Below are 14,203 nucleotides of genomic sequence, written 5' to 3' on the forward strand. Positions count from 1 at the left end.
ACCATTGGCATGGTGGCTTTGAAGCCTACAGAAGTGGAAGTGAAAGTGATTGAGCTTGCTCAGTGAGGCTTGTTCTACAGGACTGAGTTGCGCAAATCAAGCCTCATGACCCATTTGTGGGTGTGTTTATTAACCCCATGTACTTCACATTTGGGTTTACTAATGAGCAGCGAGTACATGGCTGGATAGCACATGTCAGCTTCACCTTAGCCTGGTGGAATCTGCTGGCTGACAGCTCCGGTTTTACAGTCTGTTAACTTGAAATGAATCACGACTGCAACTTATCTATTTCATCATGATTTATAAATTAGATTATTTGCTTTATAGATGCATCGTTATGCCACTGAGATAAAGTAAAACATTAATGGTATTTGGGTGAAATCTACTCTTATGGATATCATTTATACTGTCTGCCAGAGGGTGGTCGCTGGCATGGTTTACTCTCACAGGCGCATGCTTCCATTTGTCATTGTTATGCTAAACACTGCTTTGGTATAGAGGAAATTGAATTAAGGAGCCGTCCAGCAGCAGTCTTGCGGCTGTCTTGTCCTTATCATTTCCATCAGTCTGATCAGAAACACATTGAGCTCCCACCAACAGAGGGTCAGAAAGTCATGTAACCTTAGGCAGGCAGCCATTTCCTGAGCACTCCATCATGGGTAACCTCTGCTGGCTTTTGGCATGATGTAACATGTAAATAAGAAGTAATTTACTTGTGACCTACAGTAGTAATGCTGTTGAGAATATACTGTACTTAAAAGGAATTATAAGGTACCAAGTACAACTTAATTTAGATCTACCCTGGACGTTTCTGCAGAGAAACAGTTGTTGAATTTTTTCATTGTTGTGAGTACCACAAATTAAATTAATTCACCCCCACTATAGGGGTAAGTGAGAAAATACATTTTATTTCGTTGTTTTTGTAATTTGGGTGGTAACCTTTAAGCCGATGGCAACATCACACAAGAAGCAACAGTGACCCTATGTAACCTGCTTATGCCCATAAATGACTTTAGCCTCAGAGGAGGTGAATTTAAACACAACCTCCACATTGCTGAGCAAAATATTCCACTGTCACACTCGACTATCACAACAGGATTTAGTCCAATTTATAGCTGACTGAGGAAATAATCCAATTTGTCTACATCTGCAGATGGAAACATTTACAATAAAGCAAAATATATTTATACTGCTGCACCACATTGACAAATATCTAAGACAAATTAAGGTGATAGTACTCAGTGGTTAGCCAGTTAGGGGAAGAGGCAGCACTGAGACCACAGACAGATTTCAAACATGTATGTATTGTTATCTATCAATATCTCATAATACACAAAACACACACCCACAGGCACACAAAGGTGACACTTATGCTTTATTGGAAGCAGTACTAAGCACCCTTAAAAAACTGCTCATCAGGCAGGTAAGACAGTAATTGGAAGTATGTTGTCTTCTGGAAATATGCCGAACATTTAGTTAAAGAACATTCTATGAAAAGCAAGGTAAAGAGAGGAATGTAAAAGAAATTGTGTTTTAAGGAAATTAACTTTATAGTCGTTTAAGACAGTGAATTTAAAAAGTGAAGGAAAGGCAAGTGCAAAGTTTACATATATATAAGACACATACACATCAACACAACAGTGATACATGATGGAAATGACAACAGTTGCTTCAAGCAAAGTGAAAAGACATACGTGATAAAAGTGACTTAGGTCAGTTCGATGTCCCCAGAGTTAGTCCACATTCTGTACCTGAGTAGAAATCAGATTGTTTTTCTGCCTCTTTGGGGCAGACAAATTCACATTACAACTTAAGTGTCAGCAAGAAGACTTTCAACTGTACGGGAACTGTACATGTTGATGCTTAGGAAAATGGAAAATAATACAAAACAATCAACAACAAAAGAAATAAAGTTCACATCTTCACACAGGTGAGCTGTAAATGTGAACTGCACACTGATTCTGTGGAACTATGAAGCGTAACAGTATCTCTGCATAAATATGTGTAAAATAAAGAATATGTCACACATCCATGCATACTGCTTCAATACTGTCGATTCATCATGATTGTAAACTTCATCTGAGGGATTTGATGGTAACAAATAAAGAAGACAGAAGACAGAAAAACAACCCTTCATCTCATCTTCATTGTCTCTGTCCACGCTCCTGCTTGAAGGCCACAATGAACTTCCAGGCTTCAACATACTGAGAGAGGCAGATCTCCTCTGGGAAGAGCTCCTCCACATCGGGGGGGACGTCCAGGTCTTTGCGCTCCATGTAAGACACCAGTGCTTCTTTCAGGCTTTTAAGAGACAAAACATCCACACTTAATTCATGTGATCTGACATTGCTATTGCAAATCATCACACATACATACATGAAGACATACTCCAGTCTCATTTTTGAAATTCTTTGTTTTGTTTTTAAATAATATAAAAAAAAGTAGCTAAAATATTTCATTGAGGCTGAGCACTAGAGGTAATTTTTGAAGATTTATAGATATAGGAAGTGCTCAGTTAATGGCCATGTTACTTAATAGTACACTGATGCATAGTGTTTCAACTTCAGGGGTTCATAGGGATAGAAAATGTCTTTGTACCAGAGCCCAATCAAATAAAAGACATTTGTACAAAATAACCTTTTGTCCGTGGCTTTTATTGGACAACTCCCATATGTAGAGAGCCAACTCTGACCGAAGTTGACTTCAGGTTTGTTTGCGTGCAACACGCCAAATCCCGCCAAGGTGACTCAAACTGGGAATTGAACAACATCCACTTTGTTTCAAACAAGAGCAAAAACACTGCACGCAATGTTTTCCCCCTCTTTTTTCTTTCATTTTGAATCTTCTTATTGCTACTAGACAAGAAGTTTAGAAATGTTCTTAGTTCTTTAATCACAGTTTTCTACACTTTACAATAGACACCTACAATAATATAATTTCAGACCTTATTTTAGACACGATTTTAAGAATTTATAGAAATGGGCAAGAGTTAAATCACAAATAATTCGATAAAAAAACATTTTGTTTTTACCCCCAGTCAGGCCTGTAGGTATCAGGTGCATTGGGCTTTTTAAGGACCAGCACCAGGAACTCGTGCATCTCCAGCAGGAAAGTGTCAGCGTTGTTCTTAGAAAAGAAGCCAATCAGCAGCCTGTGCTCGTCCTCACCCAGGGCCTGTTTGTACTTCTCTGAGACGCCCACAAATGGATCCTGAAGTACATAGGACATGCATGGAATAGACAAAGTAGAGTATTTATTAAGTCATCTACAATGAGGAAATTAAATAATTAAGTCCTAGATCACTACTACTGCTACTATGAATAATAATAACACCATTTCCACCTCTGTATCTGTACACTGGTAGCATTGCGTGATGCCTTACCCTCTTGAGCCGCAGCATATTTTCTGATTTGAGTGAGGCCAGCAGCTGCCACAGAGCCACACAGTGCTGTAGACAGCACATGCTCATGGTCTGTGGGCAAAACAGGGAGAACATTAAGTTCTATCTCACGTAAAAAAAACACCCACACCAATCAAGACCACGTTTGTTTAAATCCAATACTCAGGGAGGAAAAGAATAGCATGAAATCACTAAAAGTGAGATGACAAAAAGAAACTGTTCGTGGCATATTTGGTAAATAGTTTGTATACAAAGTAACAGTTTATTCTGTGGAAGCGAGAGAACGTGCAACAGCATAAAATAATCGGTGTCTCAGATAGGCTGACCTTGAGGATATGCGGAGCCATCTGGTTTTCCATCTGCAGCACCTCCTCCAGGTAGCAGGACAGCTGAATGTGAGGCTCTCCCCCAGTCATGGCGAGGAAACCGAGGGCCACTTCCAGTGTGGACAAGGCCTCGAACACCTCACTGTAGGAGTGCAGCTCCCCAACGACGGCGAACAGGGTGAGAGTCTGGAGAGGCTCCTATTGGCACACAGACACATGTTTAATACACTATATGTGAGAAATGAATGATAGTTCCAATAAATCACAACTTACTTGCTTGACTTTGGCTTTCACATCCTTCAGGATAATCTCATAGTTGCGGTCATGTCTGTTCACTAGTGTTGGAATACCCTGTGGAAAAAAAGACAGGCACACGAGGAATATGGTTTTTAAATTTTTAATTTTCCAAACAAACAGGAGTCATTTTTGTGCTTTCCATTTGCTCACATTGAGAGTGATGAGAGGTTTGCCCAGTAAGAAGCGGGAGACGATCTGCTGCTGGATCTTGGGCAAGTCGTACTCGTGAAGAGTCTCCTGGCCTCTTTCAATGCTGTACTGAGTGTTGGACAGAACCAGGGGCATCAGGTCCCTGTCCAGCTCATACCGAATCACATGCAGGTCAGTCAGATCTGCAGGGCTCACTTTGTAGCTGGGGGAGGTATAAACAGACTGGTCAGCCAAGAGACAGGAGTTTATCTGCAAACCTTTCTGGCTGTGACTTGATAATTAAAAGTTATCTTTCTATCCTTTTAACAATCTCTCAGTAAAACCAATACACAACTGTATAATAGTATGCATATGGGGAAGAAGTTCACACAGTGTTCTTACAGCCAAACGTGCAAGTGAGAAAAATGTGACATGAGCGCCCCCACCTGGTCTCCTCTCTGGTGTGTTTATCCACACAGTAGACCAGGTCATTGTGCAGGGCAATGAGATAGCTGACAAGGGCTGTAGAGCACAGGCCCGGGCCTTGTCGCCGTGGTAACAGCACCTTGAAGTCACTTTCGAGGTTCAGGTCCTCCTGGCAGAACTCAGCTGGGATCTTAATCTCACCTGAGCGACAACATTTCAGTTAAAGTCCGATTACGATGCTGGACAGGCCAGTGTAACAAGGTGTAACAAAGTGGGTTGAATGTAGATCCAATGTTTGTATTTACCGTTAGTTGCCAAAGACACTCGGAGCTGATTCCAGGTTGTCAGGAAGATTCTGACGTAAGTCTCATACCAGGCTTTCAGCGAAACTGCACGCATGAAGAAAGCAGAACACACATCAACAGCACAATACGACATCAGAGGCTCTCACGTGTGGAAGAGATTTTGCTCTTTTAAAAAAACTCAATCACTGTCTCCTTCCAGGTTAAAACAACTCATTCCTTGGCAGGCAGGTTTATGAACTATATGTTGCCAGCTGCTGTATTTCACTGTGACATTTCCGAGAAAGAGGTAATTAGGAACTGCGTGGAACTTTGTATCTCTTGTGCAAGTGAGTCATACAGTTGAAAAAGTTGTGGACCACTGGTGGAGACAGTTAGTTTCAGTACCTGCTTTCTGACTTTGGAGGAATTCAGCAATGGTGCCACAAGTCAGCTCAGTGATGTTTTGAAACTTCTTGACCAGATCTCTCTGGAGTGTGAGGATATCAGGAAGGTTCTTCACCAGTCGGAGCTCTACTTCCTAAAAAAATGAAAAAATAACCAATGAATAATAATAAGACATATACATTATTAATGTAATATATACATTTATAATAATTTCTATCTTCATTATAACGAGCTCTGTCTACATTATCTGTCAACAGCATCTTTTGAGGAGAATTAACATTAAATAAAAACAGTTAAATGATTTTTTTGACCTGGATTTTGGCGGTTGGACAGTAAGAGTAACGGTTTAGTGCTCTTTTATTGAGTGAATCAAACTAAAACTGTTGTAACACTGGTATCGACTGGCATTATGCCCTAATTTTAAGGGAATCGCGACATTTTGTACTCTTCAGTTTAGGAGTAACACATGATTCTTTTACTGTCTTTTAAAAGTGGACTTGCAAGTTCAATTTTCTTACCTTATGCAGAAATCTCCAGAGCACAGGCAGGGTGTCTCTGCCGTCATTCTGCTCTACAATGTGAGTGAGGCTCAGCAGAGACACTTTCTCCCTGCAGCTCCACACAACAGAACCATGGATCAGAGACTTTTGGGGAAATGAGGCCAAGAAGTGACGCGGATCGCTAAACACGAGCTTCATGATTAGATTGGCAGAGATGCGAGAGTCAGCCCGGATGAATGTGTTCACTTTCTTAAGCTGTCCATCCAAGAGCTGTGGAGGAGAAGATTACAGAAGAAAACAACATGTTATATGCAGATCTCTTACTAACAGGCAAAATGATTTGCTGAAATTAGATTATGTGCTTTACTTGTTCCCTTTAAGAACAAATACATAGTCAAACGTTTTTCTACCTTCAGCTGAGGTGTGATGATGGCGTTGCTCACTTCCATCTCCCATCCATTTCTAGCAACTTTGGTGGAGAGCTGATTGTTATAAGGAACAGGCCCTGAAGGGAAAGATCAGCTGGGTTTAATAACAGAAGGGCATCTAGTGAATCTAGTGTTTCATTTTTGAGCAATTTTTTGGAGGGCCAAAATGTAACTTAGGTAAGCAGGTCTCAAAGAAATAACATTGCAAAGGGCAAGATAACCCACAAATCCTGCATTTGTTGACTTACTCCATATAACATTACACTTTTATAACATCCCATGTGTATACACAAATTACAAAATGAACACCATATAGTTTCTGACCACTAGAGGGCACCCTGTTCCACTCTTTCCCATTTTCTGTCACTGTCCTGCAGCCTCCAAATTTACAGTAACAAGGTAGGAGAAGGTTCAGCAGCAACAAACTTCAGAAATGCTTTCACTACCTTGAACTCCGACAACTTCATGAATATCTCTCTCCAAATATTGACACAGCACATAATGGTTTTACAGTAGGTTTGTTGTAAGTTGTTTCTTACATGTTTGTGGCTGTTGGGGTTCCAGGAGGCTGCTGATGAGCAGGTGAACAGCGCTGACTGTGTCGTCTGTCCCCTTACCCAGAGTTCTGATCAGATGTTTCATGTCCTCTTCCAGGTGAGCAAGTAGAAATGCACCTGGGTCAGAGACCGGAGGCTTGATGATGGCAGAGACAGACTAGAAACAGAACAGCAGGATATCAACACTCGAATGATGGGGTTTGCATTGTTTGTGAGTTTTTTTTGCTGTCACCTACAACTGCACCTTTAAACACTCAAAACATATTGCAAGGGGAAATGATCTCCATTAGAAGTGTTCTCATTATGTTGTCCAAGCTACCTGTAGGTGGCTGCCGGCACCGAGCAGCATGGCCATGTGCGTGAGCATGCGAACAACGGTGAAGGGAACAGGGGAAATGCTTTTTGTGTCCAGCATGTCTGGATTGTCCCTGCGACTGGGGTCGCCGAGGATGTGGCCTGTCTGAGTGCGGTCACCCCTGTCAGAAGACAATTCATAAATAAATACAAATTAAAAGAAAATAGACACTAATTCACTTTTTCCCAAATTAACTTATAGACCACTTACTGCAACTGAACAACTTGAAACCCTGGCACAGGCTTGTGGTTGTTTCCTCCAATCTCAACACCACAGTCCACACATTTACTTGTTTGCATGGGCTGGCCACACTAAAGAAAAAGAAACAGGACGCCAGAAAATAAGAGTTTCAAAATAATATAAGAAAAGAGACTCATTACAAACATAATATGAGTCACACTGAACATAACATACCTCTCCAATGGTGCACGGGTGACCATTTGGACAAACTATGGAAGGAGTAAATAAAAAATGACTATAAAAGTATTAAGCGTGGTTGTATCGAATCTTCAATGATATTTCAAATATGAGAGTGCAATTTTTTTCTGTCTGTGACTTACTGTACCACCGCAACGGTCCCAGAGCTTGTTGAGCCCCTGCTAACTTGTCCTCCGGCATGGTAGGCAAGAAGGCTGCCTGTGCCAACAGATAAAAACATTACATTCACTTCAAAGAAGAGGAGGCCAAGTTGCTAACATTGAAAGAAGCTGGCAATATACATACCTGCATGCTGGCAGGTGCCATTGCCAGCTGCTGCATGGGAGCCAAGATCCCCTGGTTCCCGCAGAGCAAGACAACAGCCAGGTGAATAGTTAAGTCCACCAACACACACTGAGCACCAGAGGTCCCGGGACGAACACTCAACGGCCCGAGTCGGTTGGTCACCAGAGCCTGGGCGAAGGCCTTCACCTCTGGGCTGGCAAGGAATTTGGAGGTCTGAATGTAGGCCCCGAGGACTTCCAATTGCTGTAGGTACAAAGATACATAAATATACTGTATATATTTTACTAAGGCAAAAAATCCAGTAAATAACTGCATTAGAACTTTAGATTTAATTTCCCAATTGTAAGCAAAATATGACTTGAAAACATCATTAGATGAACTCAAACCAAGTCTGCTAATTGTAAAAAAGTTCAGAACATGTGAAAATAATAGCTGAATTTGAGCATCATTTCATGCTCGAGTTTTCTTTCTTCTTATTGTCAGGAAAACACATTTTATGTTTGGTTGTATTAGATGGTGTAGTTTGTGTTCTCACTCAACAAATCACACTTTGTTTGCTTAAAAGAAGACAGAAACCCACAAGTGGTTGTGAACAAACATGACAGATTCTATGAGAGCAGCTCATTAGGTCTTCATCTACCTCAGGCTTGGGATGGAAGCTAGCATTTGCTTCTCTGTAGAGAGTGGTGACCTCTCTGTACAGCGCCAACAGAAGGTAAACTGTGGTACGCTGTGGTGAGCATCTGCACCCCTGTGAAGAAAAAGAAAAAGAGCAACAAGATACCCATGTAAGAGTCCTGACCTGATGCTTGAGTTACCTACAAGAAAGTGATGTAACATTACCTCACAAGTCCTGTCTAGTTCGTCCACTTTGGCTTCCATAACTCCCTTTTCGACAGCATTTCTGATAGTCTTGTAGTCTTCCCCACATACAAGATACTGGTCTATTGGGGTGGCTTCTTCACTCTGGGTGAAATGAAAATTTAACCACATTATTTCATCACTGCTAGCATTATATTTAGAGTATAGCATTGCCTTCATTTGGCCACTAACACAATGAAAATCACAATGTGTATAACTGAACCTTTTCCAGAACTTCTTCAGGGAAGAGCCAGCGTGTTTGAACCTCTGTGAGGAGTTTCTGGACAAACTCCACTCCAAATTGGCTGCAGATCTTACGGATCAAGTAGACACGATACCAGTTGTTTCCACTGTGCCCACACAAGTTCATCACACTAGTCAGGAAGGCTGTGGTTCCACTTTTACCACTCTCTTGAGCCTCTGGTATGATTAAAAACAGAAAGAAGAAAGACATTTTGGTTAGATGAACACATGCTAAAACACACACCAATCACAAACGTATTTACAATTTTCTGTAACAAATAAGTGTACAGTATGTGAGAAACGAATACCGTATTTAATATTACACACCCGTGGTTCTAAGTTTTTCCATGATGAGGCTGACAGCCATATCCAGGTCCATACGCACTCTGGCCACCTGCTGCAGATACTCCACAGTGGCTTCTTCAGCAGACTGACCATGTGACTGCAGGTAGTCAGTCAGGAAGGCACTTTCATCCTGCAGGCACACCTGCTGGTCTGCAATGGACCTGAACTGCAACCTTTCAAACATGGAATCCTAGAGAAATGGAAAGGTAAAAAGTAAATATACCCTTTGAAAACAAGTTGAATCATAATGTAAGATACTGCAATCCACATGCAAGTGATTAGCATATTTACATTTTATTTATCTTAATAAAAGTGTTGCTGAACAAAGCAAAGGCTTCATTTCAAATATACAGTAGAGTCTGAATTCATGTGTACCTCCAGGCAGTTAATGTACAACAAGTAGAGTTCAGTTTTGTCCGTCTTCTCCAAGATGTTGCTCTGCTCAACTGCCATCAGATGCTGCTGCAGGTAACCTTTAACTTCCTCGAAGCTTCAGAAACAGTGGAATTTACACAAAAATTATAAACACTGAAAAAAAAAAGTCAGAAACGTACATAATAGGCCTTATGCAATGTGCAACCATAACACCTCACCTGTACTTAAGCAGGAGTTTGAGCACTACTGACCGGACCACTGGATTTTTATCCACAGAGTCATCAAACGGTGAGAGCACCTTTGTCAGAATTTGTGGATTAACTGGCAAAAAAAAACAAAAAAAAAGGATAATCCGAGCTGACAAAGCATGTATAGGCAGAAACATGGGTGACCAGGGTTAGAACTATGTCCTACCTCTGAGAATGGGAACAGGGTTGGCCTCCACCATGAGGAAGGACAGCAAATGGAGAATGACAACTGAACTGGGGGGAGAGTTGTCCTTGAAGCACACGGTGGTAACCAGGTCAATGAAGAAAGCATTGCACTGCTTCCTGAACTGAGACTGCTGGTTGATTAGAATCCTACACAAAACAAGAGACACCGGAGTTGCATTATTCACACAACATGAAGTTACCTAGATCCTATGAAGGATCTAATGCCAGCACAGGGTACATCAAAGAACCACACCATATATCCGTGCCTTCTACAGGGCACAAAACTAATTAAAATCACTTCCTGTAGGTCTGATCCAAGTGCAGTTACCAACCTTATGGCATCTGAAGGAACCAAAGGGAAGTTGTCGGGAACTGGCTGTATGCAGAGGGGACAGTACATCTGACCAGGGCCCAACCACTGTTTGATACAGGCCATACAGTAGATGTGTTCACATGGAAGGCCGACCGGATCTTGGGGATCTCCCATACACACTGGGCACAGCGTAGCACCAAACCTGGATAAAAAATAAACAAGTGAAGACACAGGGCGGAGGCAATGTAGTAGGTGAGATTCTGATAAAATGCAAAAGATAGAAAACTGAATTTCTACCTGAAGATGCGTTCGATGGCTCCATCTTTGCAGGTTTTGAGCAAACCAATTACTGCCTCAAATGCCTGCTGAGTTTTGAGGTCTGAATTCGTTTCCAGTATCTTGATGAAAGAGCAGACGTAATACATTTTATTATGGATGGAGGAATTGTTGTGGTTATCGTGGATGCAATTTTATGGTAATCCATTGACTAATCTCATGAAAATTCAGGTTAGTACAAAGAACCCAGACTAACCTGGCCAAGCCCTTTAGTATGCTCCAAAACTAAAGGTGTCAGCTTCTGCTCTACCTTCTCAATGCCCAACAACATGTGCTCCACAAATAGTGAAAGAGAAAATATCCGATTCCATCCAGCTCTAAGAACAAAGAAACACAAACAAATAACCATTCAACTCAATACAGCTAAAGTAGTATCTAAAGACAATCTAAAAACTCAGCATATACAACTGTCCCACTTGGACCATTTGAATATTTTTAGTTAAGTGTGACTTACTGGACTCTACAGACGATCGCCTTGCTCCTCTCACCATAGCATCTCACACTGTCCTCTGAGCAGACCAACTCAATGGGAACCTGGAGTTTTTTCACCCGCCTCAGCCAGGCTTGTCTTTGGGCATCTGTGTCCAGGACTCCAGGCTCCAGGTACTCCACACATGCAAAAGCAGCATACACATCGAGTACCTTGGAGACAGGGGCAACATGATCACTTCACTAAAAGGGCAAGGTAAATAACATTTAATATTACCAAAAATAATTCAATCTTAATATCATGCATGCCAAATTTAAAAACATTGAACAAAGTGGAAAAATAATTATTTAAAATACTTAAATAGTCTATAGAGGCTCACCAGTTCATCCCTGTCTCTGGCAAGAGGATTCTTCAAGAGGTCCTGGGTCACCTGGGGCTCAATGCAGATCATTCTGGAGAGGTTCTGCAGTCGGTTCTTGAACTCATGATAAGCAGCATGGACCCATGAAAGAGATGTCGCAGTATCTGTGGCATTAAGCTGCAACCGCAGCTCATTGACACAACAATTCAAGGCACCACGCAGGAGCTAGAAAAGCAAATAATGTGTATTAGATCATACAAGCACACACCATCATACAGCTGGAGCCTGAAATTTAAGGGCTTCAAGTATTACAGAAAAACAACCTCCAGATCGTTCTGACAAGTCACGTTCATTGTCATGGAGATGAAATCCTGAAGGTAGCGTTGAAAAAACTCAGACTGCATCTCTGGTTCTGCTTTCTCAATGTATCGTCCTAGTGGTGTCTTCCAAAAGAACTCATCAAACCCGCGTTGAGTGTGGCCTAACAGACACATACATTTAATGTAAAAGCAAAAAGTCACAACATCATCACAGTAGTGACATACCAATTATGGAGAATACCCGATAACAGGCCATTACCTTCATGTTGAAGCGCATGAACCCAGAGTTCCTCCAGGAAGTTCTTGATCCTCCAACTGAAGGGCATGCTGCAGCTCATGTTCCTGTATTGGGCGATGTAGTTCTGTACAAGGATTGTTCTTGTCTCAGAGCTGTGGAAAGAGAAAATAACAAAAAGTTGAAATATGCAAAGTAAACAGTTTGTTAAATCGTATTAGCTATAGGGATTTGGTATTCTTTATGCAAAGTGCAATATTGCCACTACTTACTTGTGGTTCAGTGTCAGGTGTGGGATTTCCAGCAGCTTATCACTGCCAAAGATATCTAACCACAGCCTCTTGACAGATTCATCGCATTTCCTATCTAGCAGGATGTTCAAATTTTGGTCGCAGTCAATGACTGAAACCAGTTGCGCCAAGAGGGGGATGACCACAGCCTGAACACGCTTCCATAGGGTGTGCCTGTCATGACCCCCAAAAAGTTAACAGCGCTGTTCCAAAAATTAGGACTATATAGGCAAATATAGAAATGTATTCTGTGGCTAAAGCACTCACCTGAAGGTCCCTCCTTCTTGCAAGGCATCAATGTTTGAGGCCTCCTTAATGACCCAGTTGCTTTTGATGGATGAGTAGGTGCTGCCATCGTGAGTCGCCAGCAATGAGTGAAGACGCCTCTTCACAGTTTGCAGAAATTCACCTGATAAGAGTTAGACAACATCATAAGCACTGAACTGCTCTAACAAAAAAAAGAAAAAAAAGTTGTTGTTGGTACCTTTTAGACTATCATTGTCACTGAGGAGTGTCAGCAGAATCTCAACTCTCCGAGTACTGCGGAAGCCACTCTCCACCTGGTCCCTCAGCATGCCTACTGCACTCTGTACACAGCTCCGCACCAGTGCTGTAGTGTCCACAGCGTTATCCATGCCCTGCAGCAGGAGGACACACTGGTCAAAAACTCATGTCACAAGTATATATGTCCAATGTTATAAGTGTAGATTCAGTTTTAAAATATATTGCAAATGGTGGTTTTCCCATGTTGTCTCTTCTCACATTTTCCTCTAACTCTGCTTCCTCCTGCTCATTCTCAGTGTACATGTCATCCACCTCCATGTCTGTAGAAAAATAGTTTGTAATTTAATGCCACAAAAGATTTTAAGGTGAATACATTTTATATAGGTGGAAATTATTATAAGTTATCAATTATTTATCAGTCAGGTTACCTTCAGGCCGACTCATCTTTGTTTCAAACATTTCACTGATTGTCATGTTTTGCAAGGCTTTGATGTCTGAAACAATGTCTTTTGACCGCCTGAGGTCATCAATGTGAGCTGATCTCCAGGGGCCTGTAAATATCAACATGTCTTAGATTATTCTCTATTCTTCAAACATTGTGAAAATTTAAATTCACAAATTGTAATAACCTAACCTCCATGAAAGCCGATGTAGGAAGTCCCTCCTTCCACTCTTGGTAACCTGGTGATAAAGTAGACAAACACCTTGCTTCCCGTGCTCTCCTGAGTTATCTTGTTGACTTCATTTATGGATGAATACCTAAAAATGAACAGCAAAAGTCAATATGGCAAAACCACACAGTGGCGCATACCCAACAGAGAGGAGATGTTGGACCTACTTTGCAGAAGCAATGAGATTGGCACTATGAGAGGCTTCATCAAAATCACACTGAATGATGAGGATCTTGTTGCATGGTCCAGTGTTGCTGCTCCCAGCTGTGATGAAGTTCCTACAAGAAAACAGGGATTTTCATGTTTAGACTGAGATTATACCTCAAGATCATGAGAGTTATTCTTGCTAAAAAAATTGTCAATGCTTATCTGAGCAGCTTAAAAAATAGTCACATTAAAATGTAACTATTTTATAGCCTTGTTTATTGCAGTTTACTATGTGAGAATATCAATAGATTTCAGGTTAATGGGCCATAACTGTTAGAGTGTTAAATTATACGTTATCCAATATATAACAAACCTGATCTTTTTCAGGAAGGAGTGCTCTGTGTCAAACTGCTGGAGTGAGAAAAGCTCAACACCATGCAACATTTGTTCCAGTGGTTCCAAGTCAGATGCTGTCAGAAGTCTGGAGAATGTTGTCACCTATAGTTTA

The 14,203-nt window shown here is 41.3% G+C and overlaps 1 protein-coding gene across 1 annotated transcript in view; it reads right to left on the bottom strand.

The window, feature by feature from the left end:
• Positions 1 to 1,356: 1,356 nt before the first annotated feature.
• The window catches only part of rnf213a (ring finger protein 213a), a 29,174-nt gene continuing 16,327 nt past the window's right edge, over positions 1,357 to 14,203 (bottom strand). Inside the window, exons 29-67 of the mRNA XM_070922918.1 lie at positions 14,069 to 14,193; positions 13,716 to 13,826; positions 13,512 to 13,636; positions 13,306 to 13,428; positions 13,136 to 13,197; positions 12,858 to 13,011; positions 12,641 to 12,782; positions 12,356 to 12,547; positions 12,108 to 12,238; positions 11,852 to 12,009; positions 11,547 to 11,753; positions 11,192 to 11,379; positions 10,934 to 11,054; positions 10,699 to 10,799; positions 10,421 to 10,603; positions 10,064 to 10,235; positions 9,873 to 9,973; positions 9,655 to 9,769; positions 9,262 to 9,469; positions 8,915 to 9,102; positions 8,674 to 8,796; positions 8,471 to 8,581; positions 7,831 to 8,073; positions 7,668 to 7,743; positions 7,522 to 7,556; positions 7,318 to 7,418; positions 7,072 to 7,228; positions 6,735 to 6,909; positions 6,178 to 6,272; positions 5,786 to 6,037; positions 5,268 to 5,400; positions 4,884 to 4,967; positions 4,599 to 4,779; positions 4,174 to 4,375; positions 4,000 to 4,077; positions 3,727 to 3,924; positions 3,383 to 3,472; positions 3,032 to 3,210; positions 1,357 to 2,301 (exon numbers count right to left, since the gene is read on the bottom strand). Of these exons, the coding sequence (XP_070779019.1) occupies positions 2,145 to 2,301; positions 3,032 to 3,210; positions 3,383 to 3,472; positions 3,727 to 3,924; positions 4,000 to 4,077; positions 4,174 to 4,375; positions 4,599 to 4,779; positions 4,884 to 4,967; positions 5,268 to 5,400; positions 5,786 to 6,037; positions 6,178 to 6,272; positions 6,735 to 6,909; positions 7,072 to 7,228; positions 7,318 to 7,418; positions 7,522 to 7,556; positions 7,668 to 7,743; positions 7,831 to 8,073; positions 8,471 to 8,581; positions 8,674 to 8,796; positions 8,915 to 9,102; positions 9,262 to 9,469; positions 9,655 to 9,769; positions 9,873 to 9,973; positions 10,064 to 10,235; positions 10,421 to 10,603; positions 10,699 to 10,799; positions 10,934 to 11,054; positions 11,192 to 11,379; positions 11,547 to 11,753; positions 11,852 to 12,009; positions 12,108 to 12,238; positions 12,356 to 12,547; positions 12,641 to 12,782; positions 12,858 to 13,011; positions 13,136 to 13,197; positions 13,306 to 13,428; positions 13,512 to 13,636; positions 13,716 to 13,826; positions 14,069 to 14,193 (5,577 nt within the window). The 3' untranslated portion in view covers positions 1,357 to 2,144. The remainder of the gene's footprint in view (positions 2,302 to 3,031; positions 3,211 to 3,382; positions 3,473 to 3,726; positions 3,925 to 3,999; positions 4,078 to 4,173; positions 4,376 to 4,598; positions 4,780 to 4,883; positions 4,968 to 5,267; positions 5,401 to 5,785; positions 6,038 to 6,177; positions 6,273 to 6,734; positions 6,910 to 7,071; positions 7,229 to 7,317; positions 7,419 to 7,521; positions 7,557 to 7,667; positions 7,744 to 7,830; positions 8,074 to 8,470; positions 8,582 to 8,673; positions 8,797 to 8,914; positions 9,103 to 9,261; positions 9,470 to 9,654; positions 9,770 to 9,872; positions 9,974 to 10,063; positions 10,236 to 10,420; positions 10,604 to 10,698; positions 10,800 to 10,933; positions 11,055 to 11,191; positions 11,380 to 11,546; positions 11,754 to 11,851; positions 12,010 to 12,107; positions 12,239 to 12,355; positions 12,548 to 12,640; positions 12,783 to 12,857; positions 13,012 to 13,135; positions 13,198 to 13,305; positions 13,429 to 13,511; positions 13,637 to 13,715; positions 13,827 to 14,068; positions 14,194 to 14,203) is intronic.

This window comes from Enoplosus armatus, chromosome 17 (genome assembly GCF_043641665.1).
Source record: "Enoplosus armatus isolate fEnoArm2 chromosome 17, fEnoArm2.hap1, whole genome shotgun sequence".
NCBI classification, from domain to species: Eukaryota; Metazoa; Chordata; class Actinopteri; order Centrarchiformes; family Enoplosidae; genus Enoplosus; species Enoplosus armatus.